Genomic DNA, 19897 nt, shown 5'->3' with positions numbered 1-19897 from the left:
AACGGGTACCTAGCTTCAGCTCTTACAGGACTGAAAGCACAGGATCATGCAGTTGCTTTGGTTGGAAAAGACCCCTGAAGTCATTGAGTCCAACCATCAGCCTAGCACCACCATGGCAATTAAACCATGTTCCCAAGTGCCATGGCCACAGGTTTCATAGAATTGTCAGGGTTGGAAGGGACCTCAAGGACCATCCAGTTCCAACCCCCCTGCTCTGGCCAGGGACACCTCACACTACAGCAGGTTGCTCACAGCCACATACAGCCTGGCTGCAAAAACCTCCAGGGATGAGGCTTCCACCATCTCCCTGGGCAACCTGTGCCAGTCTCTCACCACCCTCATGGGGAACAACTTCTTCCTAACATCCAATCTGAATCTGTCCATTTCTAGTTTTGCTCCATTCCCCCAGTCCTATCACTCCCTGACACCCTAAAAAGTCCCTCCCCAGCTTTCTTGTAGCCCCTTTCAGAAGGCCATAAGAAGGTCTCCTTGGAGCCTTCTCTTCTCCAAACTGAAGAACCCCAACCTCTCAGTCTATGCTCATAAGAGAGCAGTTCCAGCCCTCTGCTCATCCTCGTGGCCCTTCTCTGGACACCTTTCAGCATGTTTCTTGAATACCTCAGGGATGGTGACTCCCCCACCTCCCTGGGTAGCCTGTTCCAATGCCTGACCACTCTTCCAGAAAAGAAATATTTCTTACCTCCAACCTAAACCTCCCCTGGCACAGTTTCAGGCCATTTTCTCTTATCCTATCACCTGATTCTAGGTAGAGGAGACAGTGATACCTGGGTATAGGATTCTTACCTCTGTTCGGACTGGGAAATAGGAAGTTACCTTGTTGCTTGACCTCAGACTGAGCTCTGCACACACTCGCATCTGTACTCTGCTGATGTCATTAAAGCATTTGAGAGGAATGTGAATGAAATGGAGCAATGCCTTCAGAAATTCTTCAGACCTTTTATTTTTACTGTAAAGAAAGAAACTCTCTAGTGTGAGAGTGGTGAGACCTGGGAGCTGGTTGCCCAGGGAGGGTGTGGATGCTCCCTCCCTGGAAGTGTTCAAGGCCACTCTTCAAGGTACCTTCCAACCCATCCCATTCTATGAATCTCTGATTATTTCTTTTTAACCTGATGTCACAGGGTTTTTCTTCAGGAATAAATGGGTTTGGCTTAGCAGCAGTGGTGGGATGGTGAGCTCTAGGTGAGCAGCTGCACTTGGTGGTCTCAAAGGTCGCTTCCAGCCTTGACAGCTGGATGATTCTATGATTTCTATTTCCTTCCCTTGGTAGTAGAATTCTTTGGATGTTTGTGAGATGACTTCTTCTGCTTTGTTACAGTGCTTTTGTTCCTTTGGATATTCCCAACAAGAAGAATTCCACAGAATGGGAGAAAGTAGAGCTCCTGTTTGAAGAATTTGGCAGCAGTCGTAAGTTTGAGATTTAGTCTGAGCTTTGCCTCACTTGCTACTACCTTATTGTGCTGTACTCCTCACTGACTGAACAGCTCACTGACAGCAAAACAGCTTTCTTGGGGACAGTCTCCTAACTTTAACTGCTCCCCTACACTAAATCTTTGCAATAAGATGGTGCTGTTCCCCTTCAGGTGAAATAAAACCATCAGAGCTGACGCTGGCGGTGTCTGCTTTCAGCACAGCCTCCACATGGCAGTGAGGATTCCAGTCTTGTGTCCTCTGACATTAGTGGTGGGAAGGGGGAGGTACTTGATTTTGTGGAGTCTTTACTTGGGTTACCCTATATATACCCTCTGGACATGAGGAAGAAGTTCTTCACCATGGGAATGGTGAAGCCCTGGAATGGGTTATCCACAGAGGTGGTTGGGGCCCCGTCCCTGGAGGTGTTTAAGCCCAAGCTGGCTGAGGCTCTGGGCAGCCTGATCTAGTGTGGGGTGTCACTGCCCATGGCAAGGGGGTTGGAACTAGATGATCCTTGTGTTCCCTTCCAACCCTGACTGATACTATGAGAATGTTGATAAGCTAAAATGGGTGAACTTCAGAGTCACAGATTGCATCAGGTTGGAAGGGACCCTCAAAGGTCATCTTGTTCAACTCCCCTGTAGTCAGGAGAGACACCTCTAAATAGGTCAGGCTGCCCAGGGACACATCAAGTCTGACTATGAATGTCTCCAGAAACAGGGCTATCCCATTATTTCACCACTCTTATTGTGCAAAACTTCCTCCTGATGTCCAACCTACATCTCCCCTGCTCCAATTTCAAACCATTGCCCCTTGTCCTATTGCTAAAAGCCCCTTCTGAGGAGTCCCTTCCTCAGCCTTCCTACAGGTTCCCTTCAGGCTTTTAAATATAAGGTCACCCCTGAGCCTTCTTTTCTCCAGGCTGAACAGACTCAGTTCTTTCAGCCTGTCTTCACAGGAGAGGTGCTCCAGCACTCTTGCTACTAGGGAGAAGAGACCAACCCCCACCTCACTCCAGCCTCCTCTCGGGGAGCTGTAGGGAGCAATGAGGTCTCCCCTCAGCCTCCTCTTCTCCACACTAAACACCCCCAGCTCCCTCAGCTGCTCCTCCCCAGCCCTGTTTTCCAGACCCTTCCCCAGCTTTGTTGCCCTTTTCTGGACCCTCTCCAGCACCTCAATGTCTTTGTTGTAGTGGGGGCCCCAATACTGAACCAAGTACTCAAGCTGTGGCCTCACTAGTGCTGAGGATGGGGACACAAATCAATTCCCTGCTCCTGCTGTTACTCCTGATCCAGGCCAGGATGCTGGGGGCCTTTTTGTCCACCTGGGCACATGTTGGCTCATTCAAGCTTGCCATGTTTTTGTCTCTCTTGGTGAGGTTTGGGACAGAGCTCTTATGTAAAATTATGCAGAAAACTTTGGGAGTTTGGGGATCATCCTTTGGGGATGAGTTTGGTAATACTTCTCTTCTAGAGCTTTCAATTTCTACAATGACAGTAAGGTAGCAGTAACTCCTCAGCTCCTTGGCCTTTTTCCAGTCTGCACACCTGGCTGTACATGGTCAGAGAGTAGCTGAGGCCCCCACTCTGGCTAGTTTGAGGGATTCCATGCTTGTCTGATCCTCTGGGCAGTGCTTTAGTATGACAAGTGAGGTGGTAACAAATAAAAGATGAATGTGTAAACTGTGGAAAGTACCACAGCACCCTGTGGAGGCCAGAAATGAGTCTTGAAGAGTTAGGCAGCTATGTGAGCAAGTTCATTAGTGCCTATTCAACCATTTCACTGAGTGCAACATCTGTGAACTTGCAGCAAGCACGAGATAGCTCTCCTGCTTCTTGCATTAGTGGAGGAGGATCTGCTGCTGGCAGCAAGCTGTGCTAGGTACATTTTTTATCTGAGTTATTAGGGCTGGTAACTGTCTCAATTAGATTTTATATGGTTTTTTTTTTATCTTGAGTCTAATGAACCTAACTACCTTTGGAAAACCAATTCAGGAAGAAATGTTCATAAACCTTTGCTGCAGGAATTTTCAACAGGCTTTTCTGGTGTGTTTGGTGTTTTTTTTTCCCCCACAGATGGCTTGACTGCCCTCTCCTTTTCCATTAGCTCCTTGACTGTGATTGGAATGTTGGCAGCTATCACTTACACAGTAAGTTGCTCTTTACATTCATGGTGCTTGCAGTTACCAGGGGGTTATGCATGCATGGAAGACTGTCAGCAAGCTAAACAGCTTCCAGAGGGTCTTCTAGCCCTGAATGTTCATGGTTTGAAATGCTTGGAATGAGGGCAATAACTCTTTTACTTCAAGTTCAAGAAACACTGTTTCAGAGAGAGCAGAAAGTATGGAAGCAGGCTCTTTTCTGTGGTACTCAGTGATGGGACCAGAGGCTGAAAGCACAAACTGAAACACAGGAGGTTCCTACTGGAGATCAGAACAGCCTTTTTCACAATGAAGGTAACTGAGCACTGGCACAGGTTGCTCAGATGTGGTGGAGTTTTGGTCTTTGGAGATACTCAGAGCTTTCATAAGGACATAGCCATAGAATCATAGACTGGAGTGGGTTGGAAGGGACCTTTCAAGGTCTTGTAGTCCAATCTCCCTGCAGTTAGCAATGAGATCTTCACCTAGGTCACATTGCTCAGAGCCCCATCCAGCCTGACCTGGAGTGTTTCCAGGTATGAGGCATCTTTCCCCTCTCTAGGCAAGCTGGGCCACAGTCTGGCCACCCTCAGTGTAAAACATTTCTTTCTTCTGCCTTGTCCAAATCTCCCTCTTTTAGTTTCAAAGTAGAGCATCTGTAACTGAAAGGGTACCAAAGCCTCAACTTTTTCACATGGTAACCAGTCTAACTCTAGGAGAGCTGTTAAGAGAAACTTATGACCTAACCCTGCTTGCAATATACTCTTCTCCAGACTAAACAGCCCCAGGTCTCTCAGCCTTTCTTCATAGCTGAGATGTACATGTCCCTCAGTCATCCTTGTCGCTCTCCCTTGGACTCTTTCCAGCAGGTCTCTGCCTCTCTTGAGCTGGGGAGCCCAAAACTGGACACAGGATTGCAGGTGTGGTCCTCAGCAAGGCAGAGTAGAGGGGGAGGAGAACCTCTCTAGACCTGCAGGCCACACTTTGGTTGATGCACCCCAGGATGTCCTTGGCCCTTTTGGCCAGAAGGGCACACAGCTGTCCCATGGTGAACTTGCTGTCCCCTAGGCTCCATTTCCAACCTAATCTCAAGCTGGCAGCTGCTGTTCTCTTGCAAGGGTTTTAATACCACCGAGCCCACCTTGTGGGTGGGTGTTATGCAATCCATAACACTGAAGTACAGCACTTGAGATTTCAGATTGGTTTGGAAGAAAGGTGCCAAAATGCTCCTCAGGAGGGGGTTTTACCAATCCATGACCTTGATGATTTATACTGACAGCTTTCCCTGTCTGTGAGTGTGGAATGCAACGAGAAAATGAGAAATGAGGGCTGCAGTGCTTTGTTTGAAAGTGTTTCACAGCTGCTGTAGTTTGCATCTATTCTTTCATTTCATCTCTTCTGCATTGCAATGGATTTTCATTGCCTTAGGTATTAATACAACAGTTGTTGGCAGCTCCAGATTGCTGGTGGGATTCAAGGCAGAGCAAAACATTACTCACCATGATAGGCAGATTAATTCTTGAGTGACTTGGGGGGGGCATTGCATTTAGCATGTCCTTGAAGGATGATTATAATTGACTTTTTTTCTCTCTCCCCACCCCCCACCCCCCAAACATTTAATAAGCATTATTTGATTTCTTAGGAATTTATCAAGTGAGGGTTTTTTTTTGCTCCCCTTTTCCCTGGAAGGGGAGACCCTGACAAAGCTTGGTTTGTCTGCTGGCAAACCTCATGACCTTTCCACATCTCATTTTAGTGCCCAGCCTGTGAGGTACTTTTCTTGCAGCTGACTTAGTTTTATTAACAGCCAAAAAAACCATAAAAACCAGAGGCAAAAAGCTTTAAACCTTTTATAATCTAACCTTAAAAGCACTGCCTTGTTACTGACTTTTTTTCCCCCCCCTCTTCAACATCAAACAGTTATGGAGGAATGCAGGAGTTAGCAGCATTCATCGTCATTAGGACTTAATCACTTCAATGTCAGCTCTTAAATGCAGGAGAAATGTGGCTGTTTGATTATGTTCACTCCTCTGTGAAGCAGGAAAGAACTGCCACAGCAAACCAGTTGCAGTGCTCTTTACCAGCCCAGCTCCTGCTGTGCTCTTGGAGAGAGCTGTGGGTTCCTGGAATGGTTTGGGTTGGAAGGGACCTTAAAGATCATCCAGTTCCAACCCCCCTGCCATGGGCAGGGACACCTCCCACCAGCTCATCCAACCTGGCCTTGAACACTTCAAGGGAGGGGGCATCCACAAAGTCCCTGGGCATCCTGTTCCAGTGTCTCACCACCCTCACTGGAAAGGATTTCTTCCTAATCTCCAGTCTAGATCTCCTCTCTTCCAGCTCCAATCCATGTGATTCCCTCTCATCCTGTCACTCCAAGCCCTTATAAAAACTCCCTCCCCAGCTTTCTTGTAGCCACTTCAGGTACTGGAAGGATGCTTTAAGGTCTCCCCAGAGCCTTCTCTTCTCCAGGCTGAACAGCCCCAACTGTCTCAGCCTGTCCCCACAGGGGAAGTTCTCCAGCCTTCTGATTGTCTTCATGGCCTCCTGTGGTATTCCTTCAGCAGCTCCATGTCCCACGTATGCTGGGGACACTGGATGTTAAACCCCAGATGTTGACCTGGGAGATGATGAAGTTGAGAGCAGCCCTTCAGGAAAGGACTTGAGGGTGTAGTGGTGGATGGGCAGGAGAGGTGATACTGCCACTTTACTCTGCTCTGATGAGACCTCACCTGCAGTGCTGTGTCCAACTATGAGACATGGACCTGATTGTGTGAGTCCAGAGGAGGCCACAAAGATGATCAGGAGGCTGGAGCATCTCCTATAGGGACAGGCTGAAAGAATTTGCACTGTTCATCTTGGAGAAGAGAAGGCTCCAGGGAGACCTTAGAGCTGCATTTCAATATCTGAAGGGGTGACCTCATTGCTCTCTACAACTCCCTGAAAGGAGGCTGGAGTGAGGTGGGTGTTGGCCTCTTCTCCCTGCTAGCAAGAGTGCTGGAGCACCTCTCCTGTGAAGACAAGCTGAAAGAACTGGGTCTGTTCAGCCTGGAGAAGGGAAGGCTCTGGAGTGACCTTACAGCTACATTTAAAAGTTGAAAGGAGGCCTACAGGAAGGCTGTGCAGGTCCTTTAGAAGGGCTTGTAGGGATTGGGTGGGGGGCAATGGTTTGAAACTGGAGCAGGGGAGATGCAGGTTGGACATCAGGAGAAAGTTCTTTAAGGTGTTCAAGAGGGGAGTGGATGTGGCACTTGGTGCCATGGTTTAGTACTCATGAGGTGTTGGGTGACAGGTTGGACTTGATGATCTTTGAGGTCTTTTCCAACCTTATTGATTCTATGACTCTGATTCTATGAGGGTGGTGAAATACTTAAACAGGTTGCCCAGGGATGTGGTTGAGGCCCCATCCCTGCAGACATTCAAGATCAGCCTTGCTGTGGCTGTGGGCAGCCTGCTCTAGTTGGAGATGTCCCAGGTGAGTGCAGGGGGGGTTGGACAAGATGATCTTTGAGGGTCCCGTCCAGCCCAATGCAATCTGTGAATCTGTGGTGAGAGCCTTCTCCTCCTCATGTGGCTGTTTGGGGATTCGCTAGAGGGCAGTGCCGCGCAAGAAATGTTTGGTGATGATTAATTTCCACCCTTTTGGCCCAAGATTATTTATCCACCTTTTAAAACACCTCGGGGACAACACTTGAAATCTGTATCTGCATGATAGATGGAGCTCTAAAAATAAATTGAATGGGGAGTCTTTCTGCTATGGTCCACAAACACTTTGTGATGAGCTCTTGAAATCACAAGTTTTAGTTCTTAAAAGTATTAAGCAGGGAGGGGGGGGAAAAAACAAAGGGTAAAATGCCTTCAGCTGCAGTGCTGGTGGTGTACCAAACTCATCAGGAACAATCTACCTCTTCTGTTTGCTCACTGACAAGGAGAGATTGTCCCATGTGGGCCACAAGTTAGTCATTAGACCATATCTTATTAGCTGAACTCAGCAGATCACACTATCGCAGCATCACCAAGGTTGGAAGAGACCTCAAAGATCATCAAGTCCAACCTCTCACCACCCACCTCATGTAGAGAATAAAATACAATCAACTGCTGGTTAAACTCTGATGCCTGATGGCCCCAAGGCTTTTTGTAGGAGGTGTTCAGAGTTAGCTTGAAGTGATTCAACTCTCTTCTTCAGGCATTTGCTGCAGGGCTGGGCCCATGACAACCTCATGAGGTTCAACAAGACCAAGTGCAAGGTCCTACGTCTGGGTTAGGGCAAACCCAGACACCGATTGAGGCTGGGCAGGGACTGGCTTGAGAGCAGCCCTGAGGAAAAGGCCTTGGGGGTGCTGGTGGAGGAGAAGCTCAAGAGGAGCCAGCAGTGAGCACTTGCAGCCCAGAGAGCAAATCCCATCCTGGGCTGCAGCAAGAGAAGCATAGCCAGCAGGTCGAGGGAGGTGATTCTCCCCCTCTGCTCCACTCTGGTGAGACCCCATCTGGAGCACTGTGTCCAGTTCCGGAGCCCCTAGTACAGGAAGGATCTGGAGGTGCTGGAAGGTGTCGAGAGAAGGGCCATGAGGATGAGCAGAGGGCTGGAGCTGCTCTGCTATGAGGACAGACTGAGAGAGTTGGGGCTGTTTGGTCTAGAGAAGAGAAGGCTCCAAGGATACCTTCTTGTGGCCTTCCAGTATCTGAAGGGGGCTACAAGAAAGCTGGGGAGGGACTTTTGAGGGTGTCAGGGAGTGATAGGACTGGGGGGAATGGAGTAGAACTAGAAATGGGTAGATTGGGATTGGATGTGAGGAAGAAGTTATTCCCCATGAGGGTGGTGAGAGACTGGCACAGGTTGCCCAGGGAGGTGGTGGAAGCCTCACAAGTTCTGCATCATGAGGGTGGTGGAACACTGGAGCAAGGTGCCCAGAGAGATGATTGAGGCTCCATCCCTGGAGGTATTCAAGGTGATGCTTGGTCAGGGCTCTGGGCAACCTGATCTAGTGGGGGATGTCCCTGTTGACTGCACGGGGGTTGGACTGGATGAGCTTTGGAGGTCCCTTCCAACCTGAACCATTCTAAGTCCAAAATGCTGTAAGATGCTGAAGCTGCAAGGATCAGAACAGCAGCTCCTGTTGGAGTCCTCCCTTTGGAATGGGAGAACAGCTGGATGTGTTGCAGACAGGGTGGGAAGGAGAGAGACGCCAGAGAAGGGAAGCTTAAGCAGACTGGGAGCAATGCTCACGTCATCTCTGCTGAGGTATTTTTGTGCTGTCTGGAGCACAGTGTGTTTGGGTTCAGTGGCATGCTGAGAGAGCAGCTAGAGGATGCTTCCCACTGCTCTGCAGTGCCCTCTGATACTGGATAAACAATCTTGAGCTTCATCTTGCCTTCATGACTCACAGGCTCCAGCTTCCCTGATGACAGCTTGCCCTGCTAATTCTTGTCTCAGGCCTAGCTACTGTTTTTATCCTCCAGTGCAGTGCCTTGCCTCTGACTTAGAACAAGTGGTGTCTGCAAACCAGGCCTGGAAGCTGTTGTTTCAGTGATGCAAGTGCCAAACCAGAATTGCTGTATCCAAATTTCTCTCTATATAAATGAACTTGACTTTATTAGAAAGGTTCTTTTCATCTGGTTTTGTTCACATTCCAGACTTGAAATCAATTTAATTCAGGATTGAGCCCTGGCTTGGCTTGACTGTACAGCTTTGGCTTTCCTGTGCTGGCTCCATACATTGCTTGCTTCTTGTGTTGCAGGTGACCAAAAATAATAGCCCTTGAATAACTTAGCATTTGCACTCCCCCAGGGGACCTAATCCATGTTCAGGGAAGCCTTAAATTTCTGCATTAGCCTGGAGGGAAATGCAGCCTGAAGGGAAATGCAGCCCTGAAACTCAGCTAATAGAGCTTCTGTGCAGGCCTGTGACACATCACATAAGATGACTCATCTCATCTGTCTGTCCTTTCTTCTACATACTGATGTCTTGAAGGACCAGTGCTGCTTTCCCTCCCACTGATGATAGGAAGCTTGCTTGCATAATCAACTCACTATTAGCATCTTTTGTATTGAAGGAAGGACCTTTGGCTGACTTTATCACTACAGCAAGCTTGATGTTCAGATCTGTAATTCACATCTGCAAACCCAGCTCAACAGTGCATCACTTCAAGTGTCAGTTGGATTTGGAGAACCTTAATTTAGAGAAGATTTAGAACTCATTTTTATCACTGAATAGCCTAGATTGGAAAGAACCTTGGAGATCATCTACTCTAATCTCCCTGCCATGGACAGGAGCACCTCCAGCACCTCTCAGACTCAGCTTCTCAAGGCCTCATCCAGTCTGGCCTTAAACACCCCCAGGGAGGAGGCATCCACAGCCTCCCTGGGCAGCCTATTCCAGAGTCTCACCACCCTTAGCTTCTTCCTAAGATCCAATCTAACCCTACTGTCCCTTAGCTTAAAACCATTTCCCCTTGTCCTGTTGTTAGACAATCCTTATGAAAACTCCCTCTGCAGCTTTCCTGTAGGATCCTTTCAGGCACTAGAATCACAGAATGCTAGGGGCTGAAAGGGACCTCAAAAGCTCCTCCAGTCTAACCCCCCTGCCAGAGCAGGATCACCTAGAGCAGATGACACAGGAACACAGCCAGGTGGGTTTTGAACGTCTCCAGAGAAGGAGACTCTACAACCCCCCCTGGGCAGCCTGCTCCAGGGCTTCAGCACCTTCACAGGGAAAAAATTCTTCCTCCTGTTGCCATGGAACTTCCTCTGCCTCAGCTTCCACCCCAGGCAGCTGTGTTGATTAGTAACTTTGGCCTGTAAATAGGACCCACCAAGAAATGCAGTGTGTGGGTAAGCACACCTGGAACAAGCTTTTTGCAAAGCTTGGGCCCCTCCCATGTGCTGATGTCCAGGTTCAGGACTGAGTGTGTTTGTTTTCTGCTCATTTCAGGCTTATGGGATGTCAGCTTTGCCCCTGAACTTGATCAAGGGAACCACCAGCGCCACGTACGAACGGTTAGAGAACACTGAAGACATTGAGGAAGTGGAGCAACATTTACTGAGGATTAAATCAAAGGTATGGTCTTCAATGTTCTTACTCTCTTAAAGAATTCAAGGAGTCATATCATAGGATCACACAATTGTCAGGGTTGGAAGGGACCTCAAGGATCAGCCAGTTCCAACCCCCCTGCCATGGGCAGGGACACCTCACACTACTGCAGGTTGCTCACAGCCACATCCAGCCTGGCCTTCAAAACCTTCAGGGATGAGGCTTCCACCACCTCCCTGGGCAACCTGTGCCAGTGCCTCACCACCCTCATGAGGAAGACTTTCTTCCTAACATCCAATCCCACCTCAAGGATAGGTTTTTTTTTGGCAGATATTTGGAAACCAGTGTGGTCATTTGTGTATTAACCATGCTCAGTTTAAGGACATTGAGACTCTTGAATGTGTCCAGAGAAGGGCAGTGAGGCTGGGGAGAGGCCTCAAGCACAAGCCCTGTGAGGAGAGGCTGAGGGAGCTGGGGTTGCTTAGCCTGGAGAAGAGGAGACTCAGAGGAGACCTTCTTGCTCTCTCCAACTCCCTGAAGGGAGGTTGTAGCCAGGAGGGGATTGGTCTCTTCTCCCAGGCAACCAGCACCAGAACAAGGGGACACAGTCTCAAGCTGCACCAGGGGAGGTTTAGGCTGGAGCTTCTTCACAGAAAGAGTAATTGGCCATTGGAATGTGCTGCCCAGGTGGAGTCCCCATCCCTGGAGGTGTTCAAAAAAGGCTTGGATGTGGCACTTAGAGCCATGGTTTAGTTTGCAGGAGGTGTTAGGTATTAGGTAATAGGTTGGACTTGAGGGTCTCTGAGGTCCTTTCCAATCTGGTTGATTCTATGGTTCTATGATCAGGTTTTCTGTATCATCCCTGCAGCAGCATTTGCTGCTGTGTAACTAAGAGTGGTGCTGACACGCTGAATTCAAACTTCTCCAGTCTCACTTAGAGATGTGAAAGAGATACTTGCTAGAAGTTGAGAGTTTTAACCTCAGTCAGGTAGCAGATTTGGCATCCAGCTTTGTTGAAGCTTAGTGTAGTTATCAACACTGGAGACTTGCCACATGGAGCTGTCATGAGTTAGATTTATCAAACTATTAATCATCTTTATGAATAAATAAGAGCCCCAGATATTCTTCCTTCCCAGTTAATGTACCTTGCTGCTATAAATCATTTCTTCATGAAAAGCTTACATATGGAAATCTCTTCTGAATCCTAAACATCCTGAGGATCTTAACACCATTTGTAAGCCCTTGATGGCTTTGCAGCTCACTGAAGTGCTGTGCCTAATGTAAGCAGGACACTTAACAACCTAAGTGTGCAAGCTGGAGGAGGAGGTGATTTCTCCTTTAATGCAAGATTATAGCCTTAGATTCTCACCTTTTCCCCCACCCCATTTCAGATAATGGTTTGAGCACAGAATCACAGAAAACACAGCCCTGAGTGGTGGGTAGGGACATGAAGATACATATTCAGTATTCAGTATCACTGAGGTTGGAAAAGACCTCAAAGATCATCAAATCCAACCTGTCACCACAGACCTCATGACTAGAGTAGGGAGGACACTACTGCCCACTGCAGGCTTGAACTCACAACCTCCCTATTAAGGGTCTTATGTGCTACCAGCTGAGCCACACACCTCACAAAAAAATTTTCCAAGGCTTGGGTTGGAAAGGATCATCTGCTTCCAAGCCACCCAGCCTTTGCAGGGGCCTCCCACACTAGATCGGGTTGCCCAGAGCCACAGCCAGCCTGGTCTTCAAAGCCTCCAGGGATGAGGCTTCCAGCACCTCCCTGGGCAGCCTGTGCCAGTGTCTCACCACCCTCGTGGGGAAGAACTTCTTTCTGACATCCAATCTGAATCTACCCATGTCTAATTATGTTCCATTCCCCCCAGTCCTATCACTCCCTGACACCCTCAAAAGTCCCTCCCCAGCTTTCTTGTAGCCCCCTTCAGATACTGGAAGGCCAAAGGAAGGTCTCTTGGGAGCCTTCTCTTCTTCAGACTGACAAGCCCCAGTCTGTCCTCACAGGAGAGTAGCTCCAGGCCTCTGCTCATCCTTGTAGCCCTTCTCTGGACACCTTCCAGCACCTCCAGATCCTTCCTGTAGTAAGGGCTCCAGAACTGGACACAGTGCTCCGGCATCTCTGGGGATGGTGCTTCAACCACATCCCCAGGCAACCTGTGCCAGTATTTCACCTCTCTCATTGGTGATGAACTTCCTTCTGGTGTCCAAAGGACTTCAGTTGTCCTTTGATCTCCAGCATTTGTTTTATTCTGGTTTGGTGTTTTGCTCCCCAGTGCAGGGATGGTCGTCCTCTGTCATCAAGGGACAGGCGCAGTGTCCACCAGCTAGAGGAGAAGCTAAGGACACTGAGGAGGAGAGAGAGGCACCTGGAGTCTATTGAGAAGAGCTGGTGGACAAAGTTCTGTGGAGCCATCCGGCCTCTGAAGGTAAAACTTTCATTTTTCCTCATTTGTTTTACAGTTACATTGAAATAACTTCCAGCTTTTGTCTTACCATGTAAGTCATAGGTCCAAGCTGGCAACTACATACAAGTGCAAGGTCCTGCAGCTGGGGAGGAATAACAGCAGGCACCAGGACAGGCTAGGGGCTGCCATGATGGAAAGCAGCTCCATGGAGAAAGACCTTGGAGTCCTGGTGGACAGCAAGTTCTGCATGGGACAGCAATGTGCCCTTGTGGCCAAGGGAGCCAATGGCATCCTGGGGGGCAGAAAGAAAAGTGTGGCCAGCAGGGCTAGGGAGGTCCTTCTCCCCCCTCTACTGTGCCCTGCTGAGAGCACACCTGCAGCACTGTGTCTAGTTTTGAGCTCCCCAGCTCAAGAGAGACAGAGACCTGCTGGAGAGAGACCAAGGGAGAGCCATGAGGATGATTAGAGGACTTGAGCATCTCCCCTGTGAAGAGAGACTGAGAGCTCTGGGGCTGTTTAGTCTGGAGAGGAGAAGGCTGAGAGGAGACCTGATCAATGTCTATCAATGTCTGAGGGATGGGTGTCAAGTGGAGGGGACCAAGTTCTTTGTGGTGGTGTACAGTAACAGGACAAGGACCAATGGAGACAAACTTGAATATAGAAGGTTTCACCTCAACATGAGGAGAAACTTCTGTACACTGAGGGTGGCAGAGCAGGCTGCCCAGAGAGGTTGTGGTGTCTCCTCTGGACACTTTCAGAACCTACCTAGATGCATTCCTGTGCAGACTACCCTAGGGGTCCTGCTTTTGGCAGGGGGCTTGGACTCTATCTCTGGAGGTCCTTCCAACCTCTGATGTTTATGATTCTATGATCCTGACTGTCAGCTGGCTGTTGTTAATTACTGCTATACTGTGTAATGGCAGCCAGATAGCACACTCTGTCTGAGCCCTTGGGAAACCTTTTCCTTTGCCTAGACTGCAGTTGAGATTGTAAAGCAGCAAGAACTGGCTGATCTCTTCTAGTGCTAGGGCCATAAAAAAACCAACCCTGAATATCTTCTCTTTTCTCAGCCATGTGAAAACAGAAAGGAAGAATTCTGTAGCTGTCAGGTGTCTGAAGTTAATCTACATTACATGTAGCCAGCAGAAGGGAGAGATCCTGAGAATATTTGCATTGGCAATGAGCATCTTGCCAAGTAATTACTTGGGCAGTGGGAAGATAGCTAAGAAGAACTTGGGTCTTGATACTTAACCAGTGCAAAGGAGACACTTAGTGGGGCAAAGCTTTGATCCTGGGCTCTTTTTGATCCTAGGGCTTTGATTTTTAGTGGATACTTGGTTTTCAAAACTAGGACTTTTTATGAAACACTATTGCCACAGGAAGGAGTTGGGCTTCTTTTTTGCCACATAGGTGTAGGAAGACGTTTTAGCATCACTTCAGACTGCAGGCTGCACTTTGAAAAGCTGAGAAGAGAGGCTGTAAGCAATTTCCTTTAACTCCACTGCAACTTAATGCTGAATACCAATGGAGGTGGGCTGGGGTGGCAGATGACCAAACACTTGCAGTGTTGAAATCCTTAGTGGGGTTAGCTTTTTAGGATGCATTGCAAATCTAGGCTTTGCCCTTTGATTTAAAGGACCAATAGCTTTAACTATTAACTTGAGCAGTTTGGATGCTTCCTTGAAGCATCCACCACCTCCCTGGGCAGCACATTCCAATGACGAATGACTCGCTTGGTGATGAACTTTCTCCTCGCCTCGAGTCTAAACCTCCCCTGGCACAACTTGAGACTGTGTCCTCTTGTTCTGGTGCTGCTTGCCTGGGAGAAGAGTCCAAACCCACCTGGCTACAACCTCTCTTCAGAGAGTTGTAGAGCAAGAAGGTCTCCCATGAGCCTCCTCTCCTCCAGGCTAAACAGCCCCAGCTCCCTCAGCCTCTCCTTGTAGGGCTGTGCTCAAGGCCTCTCCCCAGCCTTGTTGCCCTTCTCTGGACACATTCAAGAGTCTTAATGTCTTTCTTAAACTGAGGGGCCCAGAACTGGACACAGGACTCAAGGTATGGCCTAACCAGTGCTGAGTACAGGGGCACAATGACTTCCCTGCTCCTGCTGGCCACACTGTTCCTGATACAGGCCAGGATGCCATTGGCCTTCTTGGCCACCTGGGTACACTGCTGGCTCGTGTTTAGGCAGCTGTCAATCAGCACCCCCAGGTCCCTCTCTGTTTGGCAGCTCTCCAGCCACTCCAACCCCAGCCTGTAGCACTGCATGGGGTTGTTGTGGCCAAAGTGCAGCACCTGGCACTTGGATTTGTTAAATGCCATCCTGTTGGTCTCTGCCTATCTGTCCAGTCAGTTGAGGTCCCTCTGCAGAGCCCTTCTGCCCTCTAACACATCAACATCTGCTCCCAACTTGGTGTCATCTGCAAATTTGCTGATGACTGACTCAATCCCCTCATCCAGATCATCAATGACCTGCGTTGTCTGTAGTGCTCCTAGTCCTCAGAATCACAGAATACATCCTGCTTGGAAGAGATCTCAAAGCTCATCCAGTCCAAACCTCAACCCAGCACTTCAGGGTCAACACCAAACCATGTCCCTAAGTGCCATCTCCACAGGCTGCTTGAACACCCCCAGGGATGGTGACTCCAGCACTGCCCTGGGCAGACCATTCCAATGTTTGAGAGCCCTCTCTGTGAACAAATATTTCCTAGCATCCAGCCTGAACCTCCTGTGCTGCAGCTTGAAGCCGTTTCCTCTGTTCCTGTCGCTTGCCACCGAGGAGAAGAGGCTGCCCCCTCCTCCTTAGTAGCACTGTGGAAGTGGAGGAGGATGAGATGAGGTGGAATGAAGGTCTTCACTATTAGCCTTTTCAGCCTTGTATTTAGTAGGCCTGGATTTGTGGTCAGAGTGGGAAAATGAGTACTTCTCCAACCACTATTCTACTTCTAAGTGTTTTGACTCACCTCAGAGAACAGGTATGTTCCAAAGGAGATATGGATACTTGTCTGCTGGCCATACCTGGCAGAAGTTGATGAAGTAATGCAGGCTCAGCACAATTAAAATATGGGGAAATACAAAGGTTACTACCTTGATGCTAGTCTTTATATCTAGAATGCTTACCTAACTGAGTAGGGATTTGTTTTGTAAGTGATGTCCTAATATTGTTTGAGTTTGCAGATGGAAGCTTCTCTTCAGAGGCTAATGAGCAGCAGTAGCATTGTTAACTCTGATGTATCTTTAAGGAGCAGCTGTAGTGAAGTTCTTAACCTTTTCAAGATGGCTATGTGCCAAGTCTGTAAGGTTAATAAAACTATTTAAGCTATGAATCACAGCATGGTCTGGGTTGGAAGGGACCTCCAGAGGCCATCCAGCCCAACCCCCCCTGCAGTCAGCAGGGACATCCTCCACTAGATGGAGGTTGCCCACAGCCCTGTTGAGCCTCACCTTGACTATCTCCAAGGATGGGGCCTCCACCACCACCCTGAGCAACCTGTTCCAGTGCTCCAGCTCCCTCACTGCTCTGGGAGATGACCCATTTTCTTCCTGCATGTAGGAACTAAGCCTGTCTGGGTTGTATTTTTCATTCTACCTTCATATTTACAAGCAGTATTTTTTTTCCCCTAGTCCCTTCTCAACTTTGAAGTGAAGGCCTCAATTCCTAGGTGACTGCAACCTTTGAGTGAAAATTCTTTATGAAGTTGCTGATTTCTATAACTTCAACCCTGAAAATTGCTTTGAAGTACTCACTGCTGATACTTGTAGGCAGAAGCAAGATGAAAAGTGGTCCTGGTGGTTACAGGCTCACAGTTACAGGCTTACAGGGTGTTAGGGGTTGGAAAGGACCTCCAGAGGTCGAAACCAACCTCCCTGCCAGAGCAGGACCATGGAATCTAGTGCAGGTCACACAGGAACACATCCAGATGGGTCTTGAAAGTCTCCAGAGGAGGAGAAGTTTGGTTACTTGCGTTTTGCATCAGCCCCTTCATGTGAGTTGGTCATTTCTGAGTAGTGCAGCAGAAAGCTCCAGAGAAAGGTGGAATGTTCCTTGTAAGCTCTGCACAGGTTGCCTGCTGTTGGAAAGTGAGCACCCAGGCATGGTGGCCAAGGGAAAAGCAAACTCTTCATTCCCCTTAATTAAACCCAAATGCCTGTGTGTAGTTAAGGTTTTACTTAAAACATAGCAACTGTGAGTTGTACATTCTGCTAAATCCTGTGTTCATTTCGTGTGGCATCTCAGCTGGGTTCTCAACAGCACCTTTAGCTTAGAGGTGGACTTCTGTCTTGCACTGTTGCCCAGGTTTGTACTTCAATGCTTGATTCTGAGCTGAGTGTATCCACCAGGCAAAGTGGTTCTCATCTCAGATGATCAGATTTGAAGTGGCTGATATAAACTCTGCTCAGCAGAGTAAACATTGTGTTAGCACTTCTCTCTGACATAATTTACTCCTAAGTTGCTGTTTGAAGTGTTTGAGCTCTGGGGTGGTCCAAGATTCACAGATTCATAGGAGGGCTTTGGGCTGGAAGGGACCTTAATGATTGAGTCCTTTATTGAAAGTTGGACAAGACTTTCCAATTCAACTGTAAACATTCTTTATTCTAGGTTGTGTGGGGAGTGTTCTTCATCATTGTGGCACTGCTCTTCACAGTCTCTCTGTTCCTGTCCAAGTAAGTGTAGTTCAGCTTTTTTTCCTAACCACTTAAACCACAGAGTTCCTGCCCCAACATCAAATTCAGGGGTGCTTCACTTCAAGTCATCCAACTTCTTGTCTCTGCTGTGTGTCTGTAACTAGAGCTGGGTTTAACATTTACTATCTGTTGAAACTGAGAAAAGTGTAGCAAGATGGACTCAGAAAAGGTTCTATGGAGGTGCTGGAAGATGTCCAGGGAAGGGCCAAGAGGATGAGCAGAGGGCTGGAGCTCCTCTCTGAAGAGGATAGGCTGAGACAGTTGGGGTTGTTTGATCTGGAGAAGAGAAGGATCCAAGGAGACCTAATTGTGGCCTTCCAATATCTGAAGAGGGCTACAAGAAAGCTGGGGAGAGACTTCTTAGGTTGTCAAGGACTGGGGGGAATGGAGCAAAACTAGAAATGTGTAGATTCAGATTGGATGTTAGGAAGAAGTTCTTCCCCATGAGGGTGGTGAGACATTGGCACAGGTTGCCCAGGGAGATGGTGGAAGCCTCAACCCTGAAGGTTTTTCAGGCCAGGCTGGATGTGGCTGTGAGCAACCTGCTGTAGTGTGAGGTGTCCCTGCCCATGGCAAGGGGCTTGGAACTGGCTGATCCTTGAGGTCCTTTCCAGCCCTGACAGTTCTGTGCTTGTCTGCTGTAAACCTTTCTGACTGAGCAGACAAATTAAGCTTATATATTAAGACTGATTGAGACTACAGAAGCATTCTGACTGCTTGAATGACTCTAAATCATGCAGGTACTTCTTGGGTTGGGTACCAGGGGCTTGCAAGTCCTGCAGTAAATGGTATGGATAATTCATTATGATCCACATTACACTGGAGTTGTTTCCTAGTGTTTGGAAGCCAGAGAGCCAGCTGGATTTCCAGGGAGATTGACACTGACCAGAAGTCTCAAGTGTTGACACATTTAATATTTCAGACAGGGTAAATAAGCTCTAAGATCCTAACTAGGGAAAGGCTGAAATGCCAAGGAGATGCAGAAATCAATATAGCTTTCCATATGACAGGTGTAATGAGTGTGGTGAAGCAGAGTGTGTGTCTCTATAGATAGGAACAAGCTGTTAGGCTCTGGGCTTAGCCAGATTGGGGTTTTTTTTTGAGCTGCTGCTTTAAACTAAACTGAGGGATTGGAGTTGGTCTCTTCTTCCTAGTATCAGGTCATAGAACAAGAGAAAATGGTCTGAAATTGTATAAGGGGAGGTTTAGGTTGGAGGTTAGGAACAATTTCTCTGCTGCAAGAGGGGTCAGGCATTGGAACAGGCTGCCCAGGGAGGTGGTGGAGTCCCCATCCCAGGAGGTATTCAAGAGTTTCATGGACATAGCTCTTTGGGACATGGTTTAATGGCTATGGTGATGTTGGGTTGAAGGTTGGACTTGATCTTAACAGTTCTATGATTCTGTGAGGACAAAGCTCTGTGAGAACCATGATGCTTACCCAGTTTTTCTTCACGGCTGCAGTTTGGACAAAGCTCTGCATTCTGCTGGCTTCAACTCAGGATTTATAATACTAGGAACTAACCTGACCAATCCACTGAACATGCTGCTACCTGTCCTACAAACAGTAAGTAAAGAAACAGAACCCAGGGGATATACATGTGCCAGGATGCTCCTCTGTGTCTTCTGCTAAGCTGTCAAAAGCAAGCCAGTCACATCGTGGGCTGCAGCAAGAGAAGCACAGCCAGCAGGTCCAGGGAGGTGATTGTCCCCCTTTACTCTGCTCTGGTGAGACCACACCTGGAGCACTGTGTCCAGTAATGGAGCCCCTAGTACAGGAAGGACCTGGAGGTGCTGGAAGGTGTCCAGAGGAGGGCCACAAGGATTATTAGAGAGCTGGACCTGCTCTGCTATGAGGACAGAGTGAGGGAGTTGGGGCTGTTCAATCTGGATAAGAGAAGGCTCTGAGGAGACCTCATTGTAGCCTCCTAGTATGTGAAGGGGGCTACGAGAAAGCTGGGGAGGGACTTTTGAAGGTGTCAGGGAGTGATAGGACTGGGGGGAATGGATCAAAACTAGAAATGGGTAGATTCAGATTGGATGTGAGGAAGAAGTTGTTCCCCATGAGGGTGATGAGACACTGGCACAGGTTGCCCAGGGAGGTGGTGGAAGCCACAACCCTGGAGGTTCTTAAGGATGTGGCTGCAAGCAACCTGCTGTAGTGTGAGGTGTCCCTGCCTATGGCAGGGG

General features: G+C 48.3%; 1 protein-coding gene across 1 annotated transcript in view; it reads left to right on the top strand.

The window, feature by feature from the left end:
• The window catches only part of LMBRD1 (LMBR1 domain containing 1), a 66957-nt gene that overhangs the window by 21370 nt on the left and 25690 nt on the right, over positions 1-19897 (top strand). The window contains exons 6-11 of the mRNA XM_068153438.1: positions 1337-1425; positions 3507-3580; positions 10503-10628; positions 12893-13045; positions 17625-17689; positions 19172-19274. Coding sequence (XP_068009539.1) covers positions 1337-1425; positions 3507-3580; positions 10503-10628; positions 12893-13045; positions 17625-17689; positions 19172-19274 — 610 coding nt within the window. The remainder of the gene's footprint in view (positions 1-1336; positions 1426-3506; positions 3581-10502; positions 10629-12892; positions 13046-17624; positions 17690-19171; positions 19275-19897) is intronic.

Source organism: Melanerpes formicivorus, unplaced genomic scaffold (genome assembly GCF_026170545.1).
Source record: "Melanerpes formicivorus ecotype bairdi unplaced genomic scaffold, bMelFor1.0.p_v2 SCAF_26, whole genome shotgun sequence".
Classification (NCBI taxonomy): Eukaryota; Metazoa; Chordata; class Aves; order Piciformes; family Picidae; genus Melanerpes; species Melanerpes formicivorus.
This window is presented reverse-complemented; position numbering and strand designations above follow the sequence as displayed.